Genomic DNA, 13403 nt, shown 5'->3' with positions numbered 1-13403 from the left:
ATTCCTCTCTCGACCTCCCATCCATCTCATCCATCCCATCCACCCTATCCACCCCATTCAACCTAGTAGTATGTCGTCTGTCTGTACACTGTACAATTCAAACCAATCCAATCCAATCCAACCAGAAACTAACAATAGCAATTAGAAAAAAAAATTACCAAACAGTCTAAAGCAAGCAGACAAGCATAAAAACTTTTATTACCCGAATTCAAATCCAGATCCAAACTCGACATAGAAATTGAGATAAATAAGAAATAGAATGACTAAAACGAAGCTTTACTCCTAGAATGCAACCGTACCCAGAACCATCAAAGCTGATAGATAGAAGCAAAGGAGCCAAAACAAGCCAAAAAAAAATAGACATGAAACCAATCAAAGCAGTATATGCGGTATTGATCACGAGTGAGGGGGGCCTTGGTTGTTATTGCTGTTGTTGCTCAGATGACGCAGGAGGTCCAGCTGCGCCTTGACCTGGTCGAAGTTCATAGTGGGTTGTTGGGGTTGTTGTTGCTGGCCGGGCATTTGCTGGCCTTGAAGTAGCTGTTGCTGTTGCTGCTGCTGCTGCTGCTGCTGCTGCTGCTGCTGGAGGGCGACCAGGAGAAACGGGTTGATGGGCATGTTTTGAGGGCTCTGATGGTAGGCGTTGAGCTGTTGAAAGGGCATCTGGAAGTTGAACGGCGCGGGCATGGCTCCCTGTCCGTATGCCGGGGGCTGCTGCTGCGACTGCTGCGGCTGGAAGGCTGCGAAGGGGAACTGCTGGGGCATGGCGTAGCCAGGCTGGTTGGGCTGGTACGCTTGCTGGGGGTAGGAGGGGTGTTGAGGTTGGTGTTGGTGTTGAGGCTGGGGTTGAGAGCTCTGTCCCTGGTGCTGCTGGTAGTAGGGCTGGTGCGAAGCCGGCTCGTGATATTCTCTTCCTCCGGGGCCTCCGCCGCGACCACGGCCCTGGCCACCCCGGCCACGATCGGATCCTCGGCCGCGACCTCTACCACCACGGAAGCCGGTGTTGTGTCTGGCCGAGGCGCCGTCGGCTTCAACGGGGGCTTCCTGGGTGCGCATCATCTCGTGCAGGTTCTTCGGGCGGGCCAACGGGGTGTAGCCGTCCTCCGCCGGGTTGTCGTCGTAGTTGAGCTCGCTCTGGTTGAGTTTGGACGGGCCCGGAGGTCCTCTTTTGCCTCTTGGGGCACTGCCGTCGTTGTTCCGGGCGTCCTTCTTCTCCTGGCGCTTCTGCTTCAGCTTACGCCGGTACTCTGCCTCCGCCTCGTCGTCGGAGAACTCGACCTCGTCCTCGGCGATTTCCTCGTCGTGGAAGTTGGAGGCATCGCTTCCCTTCATGCCCTTGAGGGGCTGGGTGAAGACGAACGTAGAGTGCTCGTGCACGTAGTAGACTTGGGTGCCCTTGGAAAGACCGCGCTCGGTGATGGCCTCGGCGGTCGGGTAGCGGACGGCATACAGCGGGTTCTCGACTCGTCCCAGGGTCTCGGCGATCACACCGGCAATGGCGCGGTTCTCCAGGCACAAGAGGGAGCCTGACTCGAGCACTTGGTATTCTCCGGAGGTGTTTGCGGTGATCAGGAGGGTGTTCTCGACGATGGCCTCGACGTGGCCCAGCAGCACAATGCGCATCTCGGGCGTGACGGTGATATCGGGAATGGGGGGAGCTTCGTCGTCGATCTCGTTCGCCGTTCTGATATGGCCGCCTGATTTGCCCTTGCCTTCGCCGTCGTCGTCGTCGCCCAGCTCCGCCTGCATCAAGATCCGTGCTTGTTCTTCGGCGCTCAATATGGGGTAGTCGTCGTCGCTGTCGTCGGAGTCATCAGAGTCGGTGGAAGAGTCGTCGGAAGAGGATTCGTAGGGAGAGGAGTCGACCTCCCACTCGGGGTGCTCGTCTTCCTGCTCCTCCTGGGCGTCCTCCGCGGCACTCGGTGCAGAGGCTTCGGTCGCGGTCGGGTTTGCGACCGACTCTTGGGTCTCTTGCTTCTCAGCCAGCTCAACCTCCATGGCTTCCGCGCCTCCCGCAGGCTCCTCTGCAGTCTGTTCCGTCTTCTCCGGCACAGCCCCTGCTGCAATCTGGTCCACAGGTGCGGTTTCTGAAGCACTGGTGCTCATTGTGTGAGGCTCGTCGTCATTGACCAGGTTCAATCCGGGGATCGCAGGGTGAGGATGCGACGGCACGGCGGAATCGTTCATAGCAGCATCAAGCTGCTCCTTGACATCACCGCCGCTTGCAGGACTGCCGACGGCCAGGGGGGTGTTGTAGAAATCGCTGCCATCGTCGGCCGGGGTCAAGGCAATGGGTGGCGTGTCGATCATGCAGGGTTTCTTCGCGGGGGGAGCGTCGCTGGGGACGTCTGACGAGTCCATGGATTGAACAGGGGGGTGTTGGTCACTCATGATGAGGCAGTTCAGCAGGGAAGGCGTGGAAGTGAAAGTGAAAGCGAAAGCGAAAGCGAAACTGCCGCCAACTTTTTTTCTGCGGGAAAGTGCTGCCTTATCGATAAGGACTCCGCTGCGGCTGCTTCTTCTTTTCCGCTTCCTTCAGTAGAGGTGCCGCCGCTTTTATGAGGGCAGCACGTGAGCGATCTGTTTGCACTCTGGGACACTCACGGATTGCTCTGGCTTGCTCAGTCAGTAATCACTGAGCAGCTCCCGCTCGCTCACTGGGGTTATCTATATAACTGGAACAGACTGTCTAGACCGCGCGCAAACTAATACTCTAATAGAACTTTGACATACTACCGTATATCGAAGTTCTCGTACGACCTTACTGGTACTCGCATCCCGAAATGCAGCACTGTACTCCAGAGGCTCTAAAGAGTCTCGGCCGAGAGTTTAACCAAGTCAAGACAAACTCCACAAACCGCGTTGGCTCATATCAGGGCCTTTCGGAGCATGAGGTTCGCGAGAAGGTCCAGGTAGATCTTGCCCCCAATCACTCAGGAACCTGCGCGGATACTTGAAACCATTGGGTTCATCCGACGTACGGCTGAGAGCCAGTGGAATTCGAAGCCCCTGCTCGAGCTTCCCCAAATCGAACCACAGTATATCAATTGCCCGCTCAGCGAGGCCGGTTCAGCGTACCTGGTATCACTACTTCAACGCAGCCGTGCCGCCGCCCACCTGTGCGCTACTGAAGGGTCTCGAGGAAACCAAGGCCCCGTGAGTACCCTGGTCCATCGACTCAGGGTGGCATCGGGCCTTCCTGGGCTGGCAGCTGTCTATACCAAGCACCAGTCACCTAATCCGGAGGAATGGATCTGGAAGATGCAGCTACCTCTGTTCAGGGACTGGCTCGAACACCCGGAGAAGTGCCTTGTCACCCGCCACCTCGAAGCAGCGCTTGAGCACTCTACCCGATGGAGCAAGCTACGTGAACTGCTCGACAATCGGTTTATGAGCAAGTTCCCATTCGTCGTCTTCACCCTTTGGCAGGTAAGACTAAACTTTTCCAATCATCATGGGTTGGTCCTGATAAAATAATTTATCATATTCTGACCAGCCGTTATATAGGCGCTCGTGAAATACTACCCCAACGATTACCCCCGTGCTCTTTTCCCGTGCATGAGGAACCGACAAGAACTGATCGACGCCTTTCAGCAAGGTGAAACGGGGGCTTACATCGAAAGGTTCGGCCCGAGTCCTGGAATCCTCCTTGGCACCCCAAAGACAATTGGCACCGGCTTTACCTGCAAGGCCGCCGATACTGTTGTGATCTGGGAGCCGCAGGGCTCCAACGATGTTGAAAAGCAGTCATGGGGGTGTATTCGACGGATCGGTCAAACCAAGGCTGTCTTTGGCTATCGATTTGCGGATAGCAATATGCAACATGAGGTCAATACAAAGTATGATATAGTGTTTGCATTGTTAAGGCTGCCTTGAGAATAGAGTCTCTTTGACATAGTGCAACTGCCTTTCAAAAGGGCTGATCCTTACTGCCCCAAAAATTAACCTGTTCCGCGATCCTTGGTGTCGACAATAGTCAGGAGCTCTCATCAGGGCGTGGCGAAGATAGCCACAGCGTAGCATCGGGCCCCTAGAAGCCACCCGGTCCTCCTTTGAATAAGACAGGGAGCTCTAAAACGGACCATCACGTGGTGCAGGTAGCAGGCAGACTGGACAGGCGCCTTCGTTTATTCCGCGCCCTCGCGCCATGACATAGATTGCCAGGTTTTGGTTGAAGGGACCGGGGCCGCTTAGGCCGTTCGAGCCACTCCACGTCCTCCAAGTCAATGACGACCAAACGTCTGGTAAATTCGTCCCATAACATATTACGCCATTCTTTGTCTTTGTGGACAACACCATGCGACCGGAGGATGGACAGACACTTATTGCGCTCTTCGTGGAAGAAAGCCGAGTTTTCGTTGTTAATTATCCGCTGAAGCCTAGTTCCAGACCAGCTTAGGATCATCATATACGTCATTGGTTCACCGTGGTACCAGTATTTGATGTTTGGCTTAAAGTCGCCTAGACAGATTGGAATTTGATCCCCTTGCAAGCTTTGGAGGTGATGATAATTGTCCACTTCTGCTTTAAGCGCATACTCCCTCTTCTTTGTTGTGGCCTTGATAACAACAGTATATCCGTGAGATAACAGAGTTGCTTTCAAGAGATACCCCGTCCGACCACGGATGTGTAACGGTTCAAACCCCTCGTTTCGATTCTGGATAAGTTGACGGTGCAACTTGCGTGTGAACTCAGACAGGTCCATTAGATGCTGTTGGCCACCATGGTGCTGCCGATTGGGACACTTATTGTCAAGGGGACCTCGGGTGGCCATACCACGGATGCAATTCATGGTACAGTATGGTCTCTGCATGTTGTTCTGAGAGAGTGCCTCCTTGTTTTTCTGGTCATGCGAGCCCTGCTCGCGAGTGTCAGTCAATTGACGTTCGCTACCTTTTTTGCGGCTTGATCTGCGCGCGGCTGGTGCGGTAGACGGCGAACGCAGTTCCTCGTCACTGTCGCTACTTTCGCTTGGAGAGGCTTCCGGGGTAGATACGCCTGGATTGCAGCGAGCGCGGGAACGTGTGTTGTGGGTCTTTGGGAGCGGTTTCCAGCGCGAAGGTCGATAATTCGAGGGCGGCGGTTCCTTGCGTATTGTTTCAGGGATATGGCGCAAGACATCCAAGTATTCGACTTTCCAGGTTGAAAGCTGTTCATCTGCGGTATCATGCCACTCTTGAGGTGGAGCTTTGGCTGCCAGCGCTTGGAGGGTGAACGCGAGCATCTGGCCCACGGCAGTCCGGTGGATGCGGCTCTTGTCGCTCGCCCGCACGTCTTCATTTGGAACGCACAAGTAGTACTGAAGTACGGTGGGATCCGCCGGAATATGCAAAAAGACAAATGCCTCTCCTGTCCGAATGCACCCGTACGGAATCCCCAGGTCGTGCATGTATGAGAATATCTGAGTGCCAACAGCAGCGATAAGATGGGTGGCATGAAACTCAAAGGTGTCGCCTTCCTGATCAATAACATCGCGCGCCAGGTCAATCTCGTGCAAGCCTGCAACTAATTCAGCGACCGTGAGCTTATGAGGGGCCTTAAACTCCACCGCGTAAAGTGGTGTCCGGTGCTCGTCGGCAATGACATGAACACAGAACTGATCAGCGCGGCGATTGCGTCGCCTTCCCAAGCGATTACTCTTTTGACTTTGCGCCATTTGTTTGCCCTTCCCTTTCCTCCCACCTCTCCCGCGATTACTACTTGTTGGTTGATCCAGGGAGGTTGAGTCCGTGCGGTCATAAAATGCCACTCGACCCTCTATACCAAACTCCTGTCGCAAAATGTCATCACCCCGTAAAGCCTCGATAATGTGTTCAACAAAGTTATCAACGGTGTCTCGCTCGAAATTTCGTAGACTTGCTTCTGAGTAAATCGGCCGGTTCCGGATGTTTGTTGCGACGTAATCTAGCTGGGTATCAGAAGGAAAGAGTGGACGCGAGGTAAAGTCGACTGCATGCTCGATTTTCTCCCAGATTTGCTGTTGGAGATCAGGAAAACCAAGCCAAGGGACTATCTGTTTGGGGAAAAGTCGGTTGACTGGGTTAGTCACGTCGCCTTGGGTTGTCAAGGTCGCATCTGTCTCAACTCGAATCTCCCGCGATAGAGATTCGTGACAGTGATTGAGAAGGTGAAACAGGGTATTAGATTGCAGTCGCCGTTCTGCCTCTTCCCGTGCCGTTCTCTCCTCTTCCCGTGCCGTTCTCTCCTCTTCCCGTCGACGTTCGGCCTCTTGCTGTGCGTGCCTCGCTTCCTCCAGTTGACGTCGTAACTCAGCAATGTCGTCCTGCATAGCTGACCATGATCTCGATATCAGGAAAATAAGCGGATGGAGACGCCCCGTCTGGGACACTGGGCGGCGGAAGACCTAATAGGAGTGGCGATGCGGCAACCCGTGTGTTTGTTTATGTTAGAGGATACTGCCATCCGGGACCGCCTGCCACCTAGGGGTTAACTCTGCTTAGTCATTGCTTTACCGGAGCAGCGTCTGACTAACTAAATAACTAAGGACTAAAGTGAAATATATAATTTTAATTATATATAGTTTAGTTAGATTATATAACTAATATATATAAGCTCAGATAAGTACTTAGGACAATAGTTATTTTTTCTAGTAAATACTCCTGAAGTACTCCGGGATTATTCAGGGATTGCTCACCCCACGCTCCGGGCCGCTCAGTGAGCAAAAAGCGGCACCAAGTTGGACCTAAAGCGGAAAGCGAAAGTATCTACTAGTACTCCTCTCTCAGCACTCTCCAACACACTACAGAGTTAGGCCATCGGAAAGATTCTTCTGCAATTTGCAGCATCTGACAATGGCACCGGCCCGGAGGAAAGAGGCGGCGTCCTCGGCTCCCCCCGGATCAACCACCACCCCCCGCACCAAGCAACGGTATGGACCTCCAGCTGGCATCTTCATGCGCGCCCGCTAACCCGAGCTCTCCAGGCCGCCGCCTCCCCCCTTCTACCTGCCCCTGAACATCGCCCTCTACCTCTTCCTCATCGCCAACGGGCTCGCTGCCTACTACGCCCCGATTCAGGACTGCGACGAGGTCTTCAACTTCTGGGAACCGACCCATTACCTCGACCATGGATACGGGCTCCAAACCTGGGAATACTCGCCGGTCTACTCCATCCGGAGCTGGCTCTATGTCTCCTCCCACGCGCTGGTCGCGAAGGTCGGCTCGTTCGTACTGGGTGGCAAGTCCGCGGAGTTCTATGCCGTCCGGTTCTTCCTCGCGACGGTGTGTGCCGCCTGCGAAACCCGGCTGTATTCCGCCATCTGTCGCACGCTGAGCCCCCGCATCGGCCTGCTCTTCCTCATGATCGTCATCTCTAGCTCGGGCATGTTCCACGCTGCGACCGCCTTCCTTCCGTCTAGCTTCACCATGTACATGTCCATGCTGGGGCTGACCTCGTTCCTGGACTGGCGCGGGGGCCAGAAGACGGCGCAGGGGATCATGTGGTTCGGGCTCGGGGCGATCGTCGGCTGGCCGTTTGCTGGCGCACTGGTGGTTCCTCTGCTGCTCGAGGAGGTGGTCATTGGTTTCTTCTCGTCGAACATCGGAGGGCTGGCTGTTAGCATCCTTGACGGAGCTTTGAGATGTCTCGCAATCCTGGTACGTTGATCAGCGCTCCTCCACTGACGTCCTGGCTAACCCGTCAGGCCGCTGAGATTGCCGTCGACTACGCTTTCCTGCGACGGTTCGCCATTGTCCCCTGGAACATCGTTGCCTACAACATCTTTGGCGGCGAGGGCAGAGGCCCGGAGATCTACGGGACGGAGCCGTGGACATTCTACATCCGCAACCTGCTGCTCAACTTCAACCTCTGGCTCGTCTTCGCCATGGCTGCGGCACCGCTGCTGGCCCTCCAGGCGCTGTTCCGCTCCGGTGCGAGCACCAGGCAGACGCTGCTGAGGACGGTGACCCTTATCACCCCGTTCTACATGTGGCTGGCGATCTTCACCGCGCAGCCCCACAAGGAGGAGCGGTTCATGTACCCCGCGTATCCGTTCCTCGCCCTCAATGCGGCCATTGCGTTCCACCTGGTCCTGACCTTCATCGGCTCCAGCAACCCGAAGGAGCTGGTCGGACGCGTGCCCCCGAAGCTCAAGCTGGCGGCGGTGATGTCGGTGATCCTGGTGGCTCTCAGCGCGGGTCTGCTGCGGACGGTGGGCATGATCACCGCATACAATGCTCCGCTGAAGGTGTTCGAATCGCTGGAGCAGCCGGGGGTCGCCCAACCCGGCGATTCGGTGTGCTTTGGCAAGGAGTGGTACCGATTCCCATCGTCGTACTTCCTGCCCAGTAACCTGCGGGCCAAGTTCATCCGCAGCGAGTTCCGCGGGCTGCTCCCCGGCGAGTTCCCCGAGGCCGTAGACTTCCCGGCGCTGTTGGATGGGACGTCGCAGATCCCGGCAGGCATGAACGATCGCAACGAGGAAGATCCCAGCAAATACGTAAGCCCACCTTTCCCCCGTGACTGGCATCCGCTTATCTCTCTCTTAGGTCGACATCTCGCAATGCTCCTTCCTGGTGGACTCGGAATTCCCGAGCCGGGAGACCACGGCGCTGGAGCCGGACTACGTCCACGACGAGACGTGGGAGACGCTGTCGTGCCATCGCTTCCTGGATGCGTCCCAAACCGGACTGCTGGGCCGTTTGATCTGGAGCCCGGATTTGCCGGGGGTGCCGGAGCCTCTGCGGCGGAAATGGGGACAGTACTGCCTGCTGAGACGGGTCGAGAATTAGGGGGGAGAGAGGGAGAGAGGGAGGGGCCAACTTACTGTAAATAGCTTTCTCAGCCGGTTGACCGAGTTGGACGAGAGGGTCTGGCGGTGAGCGGCCCTGCCCGATCGGGGCAAAACATCCATCAACTATGGATTATCCAACCTTATCGCCGAGACTTATCTCGCATCCGCTTAACGGATCCGGTAACTTAACCTACTTACTTTCCCTCCTACTCGCCCTCTGGATATACGTACTATATGCATATGTATATCATGATGTATGTATATGTATATCATCCACTCCCCGCGATGGTAACACAGTCTTACTTCGTCCTCTCTCTTCCCTTCCTAGAGGATAGAGACACACCGACACCATGCTCCTGGAAACACTCCTCCCCGCCACCCCGCACCACCTCCAGAATGTCGCCCTCATCGGCCTCGTCACCAGCCTCGCTGTCTGGGTCCTTACTCGCGTCCTTCGCTGGACGGCATCCGCATCCAAGCAAGGGAGCGGTTCTCGATTGTCGATGCCGGGCCGGGAGAAGAAGTCGGCTGTGATGAGGAAGCCGGGAGGTGAGACTCCTTACTATACCCTAGCTATACCCTAGCTATACCCTAGCTGTACCCTAGCTGTACCCTAGCTGTGGTCCAGCACTCCAGCACTCCAGCACTCCAGCACTACTCCCCAACACAACCTCACTTCCACAGAAATAAACACTAACCACCTCACAGAATGGATCCCCTCCGACTTCAAACGTCCCCCCGCAGCCCCGTACCCGGATTGGGACGTGCACACGACGAAACCCATTCCCTATCGTCCGTTTAGATATGGGCCGTGAGTAGATTCATCCCAGATACGATACAATGGAATGGCAGTATCTGACCAGGAACAGGAAATACTTTGTCACGATGGGCCTGAGGAGCATGAAGTGGGATGAGTGGATTGGTAGGTATCCTTTTTCTTTTTTCTTTCTTTCTTTCTTGTGTTCTATGTCTCATTTTATCCCATCCCATCCTATTTATTTCCCTTTCTATAATATCATATTTTTCAGGGGGGGGTCTATCTTCTATGGCTATGGATGTTTTCTCCATGATATTTCCTCTAATGGATATCTAACCGACTGCCCCAGAACTCGACAACCATTACCTCCGCTTCCACGCCGACAAGGCCCGACGGATTGAAGAACGAGGGGAGAAGTGCTGTCGCACGGCGCCGGAGGCGATGGATGCGGCGATGGAGTTGCTGGAGGAGTTGTATGTCTCCCTTCTACCTGTTTATTCCCCTTTCCCCTTTCCCCATCACTGCATCACTGCATCACTGCATCACCACCATCACCACCATCACCACCACCACCACATAAAATAACACAACCACCCCCTAACCTACCCCCCCACAGAACAACCTACCTCCCCCAACGATACCCGACACTCTTCCGCAAAACCCCCACCGGAATAACCAACCTCCTCACGCACGAAACCTTCACCCACCCCACCGCAGACCCCATGACCACCTGCGCGCGTCTCATCCAAGACGACATCGCACTCATGCTCGAGCAACCCACCGGCGAATACCGGCTGAAAGCAGGCGCAATCCTCCTGGCCGGCTTCTGGCGCCTCAGCGACAAATACAACCTCACGCTGTCCGAGATCCACACCACGGGCGCGGTACCCCAGTACGCATCGAAACTCGAAAAGGGGATGCTGAATTTCTTCCGCCGGCTCAGACCCGAAGACCCCGTCGTCCGCAACAACTACTTCCTGCAGGTGGACGACAAGCTCGCGTGGTCGGAGAGTATCGGGGCCGAGGACGCCGAGGAGGTGTCGTGGGATACGGCGATGAAGGATCGCGCGGTCGAGCATCATTTCTTCCGCTCCGAGAGGCAGTCGCTGAGGCGCTTGCCGAGGACGGGGGCCGTCGTGTTTACCATTCGGACGTATTTTGAGCCGGTCACCGCTATTGCGAGGGAGCCGGGCGTGCCGGGGAGGTTGGCCAGTGCGGTGAGGAGCTGGGGGGAGGATGTCGCGAGGTATAAGGGAAGGGAGAAGTATGGGGGGGTGTTGTTGGAGTTTTTGGATAGGATGCATAGGGAGCAGGTGGAGAGGGGGTCGTGGGGGAGGATGATGGGGAGGAGGATGGGGAGGGGAGGAAGTATCCATTTTGATTTAATGGCTGAGGGGTGGGGTTAACGATATCAATGCGATTGTCTTGCTTTTATGAGCGTGTTTGTTGAAGTACTTATAAGGGGAAGTAATATTAACTACTATGATGCCGATATGAATATTTATGAACCAGGTTGTCTGTCTCAAGGATATCCTTATATAAGATATAGAATAGTTATAAAATATAGAATAATAAGATACAGCAAACCTCCCATCCAAGAAAAAAAAGACACACACCTACCGATCTATCTAACTAACCGCCAATCCGCCAACCCGCCAACATCACATACCTAGTATATATGCCACGCTATATCAACCATGAAATCTAACATCCTATCTAGCGGACCTCATAACATCCATCTCACGCCGTAACACCCATCTCGGCCTCCACCCCCCTCCGCCGTCTCCCATACGACAGCTCCCGTTCCTGCCTCCACGAGCACTCATCCCGGAACTCGCAGATCCGGCACTTCCACGCCTCCATGACCTCCACGCCGCGGGGGTCGCGTTCCCCGCGCCACCACTCCAGCTGGTCAGCCAGATACGAGGTCATGGAGGTGGGGTCGAAGAGGAACGAGCGACTGCCGAGGACGCGGGGCTGGAGGTCCTCGGTCTGCGCCGACGAGAGATACCGGGCTGTGAGCAGCGGGGAGAGGATGGTGGGGTAGGATTCCAGCATGCCGGGCTGGAACTCGGAGGGGATGGAGGGGGCGACGCAGAGGGAGGATTCCGGGGGAGGCAGGAAGGTGAGACGGAGGTGGTCTTTCATGAGGTTCCAGAGGGAAGCGAGGTTGTTGTGTGTGAGGAGGATGCTGGTGGAGTCTTGGCTGGAGGAGGAGAGGGGGACGCTGGGGTCCGAGTCGACTTCTTGGGACGACATGGCGTCGAAGAATTGGTCGTTGAGCCCGCCGACTTCCGCGATGAAGGCGTCCGTGAACGCGCGGCTCGCGTCGAGGTTATACCGGTTGGCCAGGACTTCGATGGTCACGTCGTCGCTGGTGGTGAGGCGATTGAGCATGTGGTAGTATAGCTGGAGCTGGAGCAGAGTCGGCCGGAACCCGGCGCTCTTGACCGTTGGGGCGCTGCCGCTGCCTCGCGTCTTCACGTCGGTCAGATAGATCCGAGGCAAGTTGGGGACATCCGACTCCTGGCTGCTGCTACTGCCGTTGCTACTGCCGCTGCTGCTCTTCGCATCCTGCCGCTCACTATCCCGCTCATACACATCGGACAGCCTTTTCCCCGCGCCCGACGACAGCAAATAATCCGTCAACGACATCTGATACTCGGGGATCATGGCCCTCGACGCCTCGATATCAGCATAATGCGTCGCGGCGGTGGCCTCCAGCTTCCGATCCGGACACTGATACGACAGCTCATCAATGATCCCGGTAACCAACTCCCCATCCACCAAGCCCCAGACCTCCAGCTCCCTCGTAATGCCATACTCCCTCAACATGCGCAACCCCTGGATGATATTCCAAATGCGCAGCGCCATGGCGTCCTCCTTGGTGGTAATCTCCACCGAAACAGTCGTGTAGATCTCATCCTCCAGCGTCTTGTGGATGGTACTCCCCAATTTCATCGCGGGGGTGCGCTTCTTCCGCCCAAACTTGGTCAACGTGTACCAGTACTGCAGCTCGCACCACGCGGGCGACACTAGATCCGTGACCGAGAAGGCCTTGTTGGGGGCCCGTCGGAACCGTTCGACGGGCGATCGCGTGTCCGTCTCATCGCCGCCTTCGTTGATTCGTTTCTGGTGGCGCGCCGCTTCCCGTTCGCGCTCTTTCTCGCGTCCTTCGCTGGAATTCGGGTGCTCCGCTAATCGCTTCGGGGGGTAGGGTGTCAGTCTTGATCTGTGCTAGTGAGGGTTGAAAGGAAAGAAGAAAAGGGGGATGGGTATGTTACCAGACGCGACACGCCCGTAGCCTGGTGTCGGCGCTGGTCGTGTACCGCGACCACCCGGCCGAATCTGCCATGCGGGCTTCTCGCGCCCCAGGACCCGAGGCGCCCGGCTGCTAGTACTCGAGGGATCCGCATACTGGTCTTCGATGTCCTGGACGACCGGGAGTGCTGGGGTCGCTAGAGGTGGAGGTGGAGGTGGAGGTGGATGTGGGGATGGAGGTTGGTCCGTGGCGACCTGCAGCAGGTCGGCCAGCAGCGCTTCTTCCTCCGGGGTGAAGTCGGAGCCGTAGTCGCTGCTGCTGTCGGTGTCGGTGGCGGGGATCCCGGGGGGGATTCGAGTGGATGGCGGGGGAGAGCAGGACATGCCTGCAGTAGCAGGGGGGGGATCATGCCATGGATGGGTGGAGATATCTGGTGGTGGTGGTGGAGGAGGAGAGCGAAGAAGAAGAATGAAGAAGAATGAAGAGTTCCGGTCGCGCTCGGCTGATCCACACGTCATCAGCAGCCCATCCCATCCAACTACTAACCACCTCAACCTCAACCATAATCCATATACACGGTCATTGTCCTGTATCGACGTCTATTCTATATAATCTGTCTAAATCTATAGCCT

At 56.0% G+C, this 13403-nt stretch overlaps 5 protein-coding genes across 5 annotated transcripts; 2 read left to right on the top strand and 3 right to left on the bottom strand.

Moving 5' to 3' along the window:
• Positions 1-3: 3 nt before the first annotated feature.
• On the bottom strand, positions 4-2419 carry BO70DRAFT_366503 (RNA-binding snoRNP assembly protein NAF1). Its single transcript, XM_025544347.1, has one exon. The coding sequence runs from the start codon at positions 2389-2391 to the stop codon at positions 397-399; it is 1995 nt and encodes a 664-aa protein (XP_025394806.1). The 5' UTR covers positions 2392-2419; the 3' UTR covers positions 4-396.
• Positions 2420-3479: 1060 nt separating this feature from the next.
• On the top strand, positions 3480-3929 carry BO70DRAFT_366502 (uncharacterized protein). The gene has a single exon (XM_025544346.1). It carries the CDS (start codon positions 3559-3561, stop codon positions 3874-3876), a length of 318 nt encoding a protein of 105 aa, XP_025394805.1. The 5' UTR covers positions 3480-3558; the 3' UTR covers positions 3877-3929.
• A 51-nt stretch (positions 3930-3980) lies between these two features.
• BO70DRAFT_172968 (uncharacterized protein) lies at positions 3981-6489 on the bottom strand. Its single transcript, XM_025538384.1, has one exon. The coding sequence runs from the start codon at positions 6287-6289 to the stop codon at positions 4085-4087; it is 2205 nt and encodes a 734-aa protein (XP_025394804.1). The 5' UTR covers positions 6290-6489; the 3' UTR covers positions 3981-4084.
• A 323-nt stretch (positions 6490-6812) lies between these two features.
• BO70DRAFT_374717 (uncharacterized protein) lies at positions 6813-11058 on the top strand (the record flags this gene model as incomplete). Its single annotated transcript, XM_025544989.1, has 9 exons — positions 6813-6889; positions 6944-7616; positions 7664-8458; positions 8508-8738; positions 9397-9563; positions 9622-9674; positions 9859-9982; positions 10126-10836; positions 11022-11058. 9 exons carry the CDS (start codon positions 6813-6815, stop codon positions 11056-11058), a joined length of 2868 nt encoding a protein of 955 aa, XP_025394803.1.
• On the bottom strand, positions 11023-13038 carry BO70DRAFT_172792 (exonuclease V). The gene is made up of 2 exons (XM_025538382.1): positions 12794-13038; positions 11023-12713 (listed from the first exon to the last, which is right to left on the bottom strand). Exons 1-2 carry the CDS (start codon positions 12923-12925, stop codon positions 11250-11252), a joined length of 1596 nt encoding a protein of 531 aa, XP_025394802.1. The 5' UTR covers positions 12926-13038; the 3' UTR covers positions 11023-11249.
• Positions 13039-13403: the final 365 nt, after the last annotated feature.

Source organism: Aspergillus heteromorphus, assembly GCF_003184545.1.
Source record: "Aspergillus heteromorphus CBS 117.55 chromosome Unknown BO70scaffold_44, whole genome shotgun sequence".
NCBI lineage: Eukaryota > Fungi > Ascomycota > Eurotiomycetes > Eurotiales > Aspergillaceae > Aspergillus > Aspergillus heteromorphus.
This window is presented reverse-complemented; position numbering and strand designations above follow the sequence as displayed.

Excerpts from the sequence above, each read along its gene's own strand:
- BO70DRAFT_366503 (XM_025544347.1), bottom strand. The coding sequence starts at position 2,391 with ATGAGTGACCAACACCCCCCTGTTCAATCCATGGACTCGTCAGACGTC.
- BO70DRAFT_366502 (XM_025544346.1), top strand. The coding sequence starts at position 3,559 with ATGAGGAACCGACAAGAACTGATCGACGCCTTTCAGCAAGGTGAAACG.
- BO70DRAFT_172968 (XM_025538384.1), bottom strand. The coding sequence starts at position 6,289 with ATGCAGGACGACATTGCTGAGTTACGACGTCAACTGGAGGAAGCGAGG.
- BO70DRAFT_172792 (XM_025538382.1), bottom strand. The coding sequence starts at position 12,925 with ATGCGGATCCCTCGAGTACTAGCAGCCGGGCGCCTCGGGTCCTGGGGC. Across the intron at positions 12,714-12,793 it reads CTACGGGCGTGTCGCGTCTG|CGATTAGCGGAGCACCCGAA; the intron begins GTAACATACCCA and ends TACCCCCCGAAG.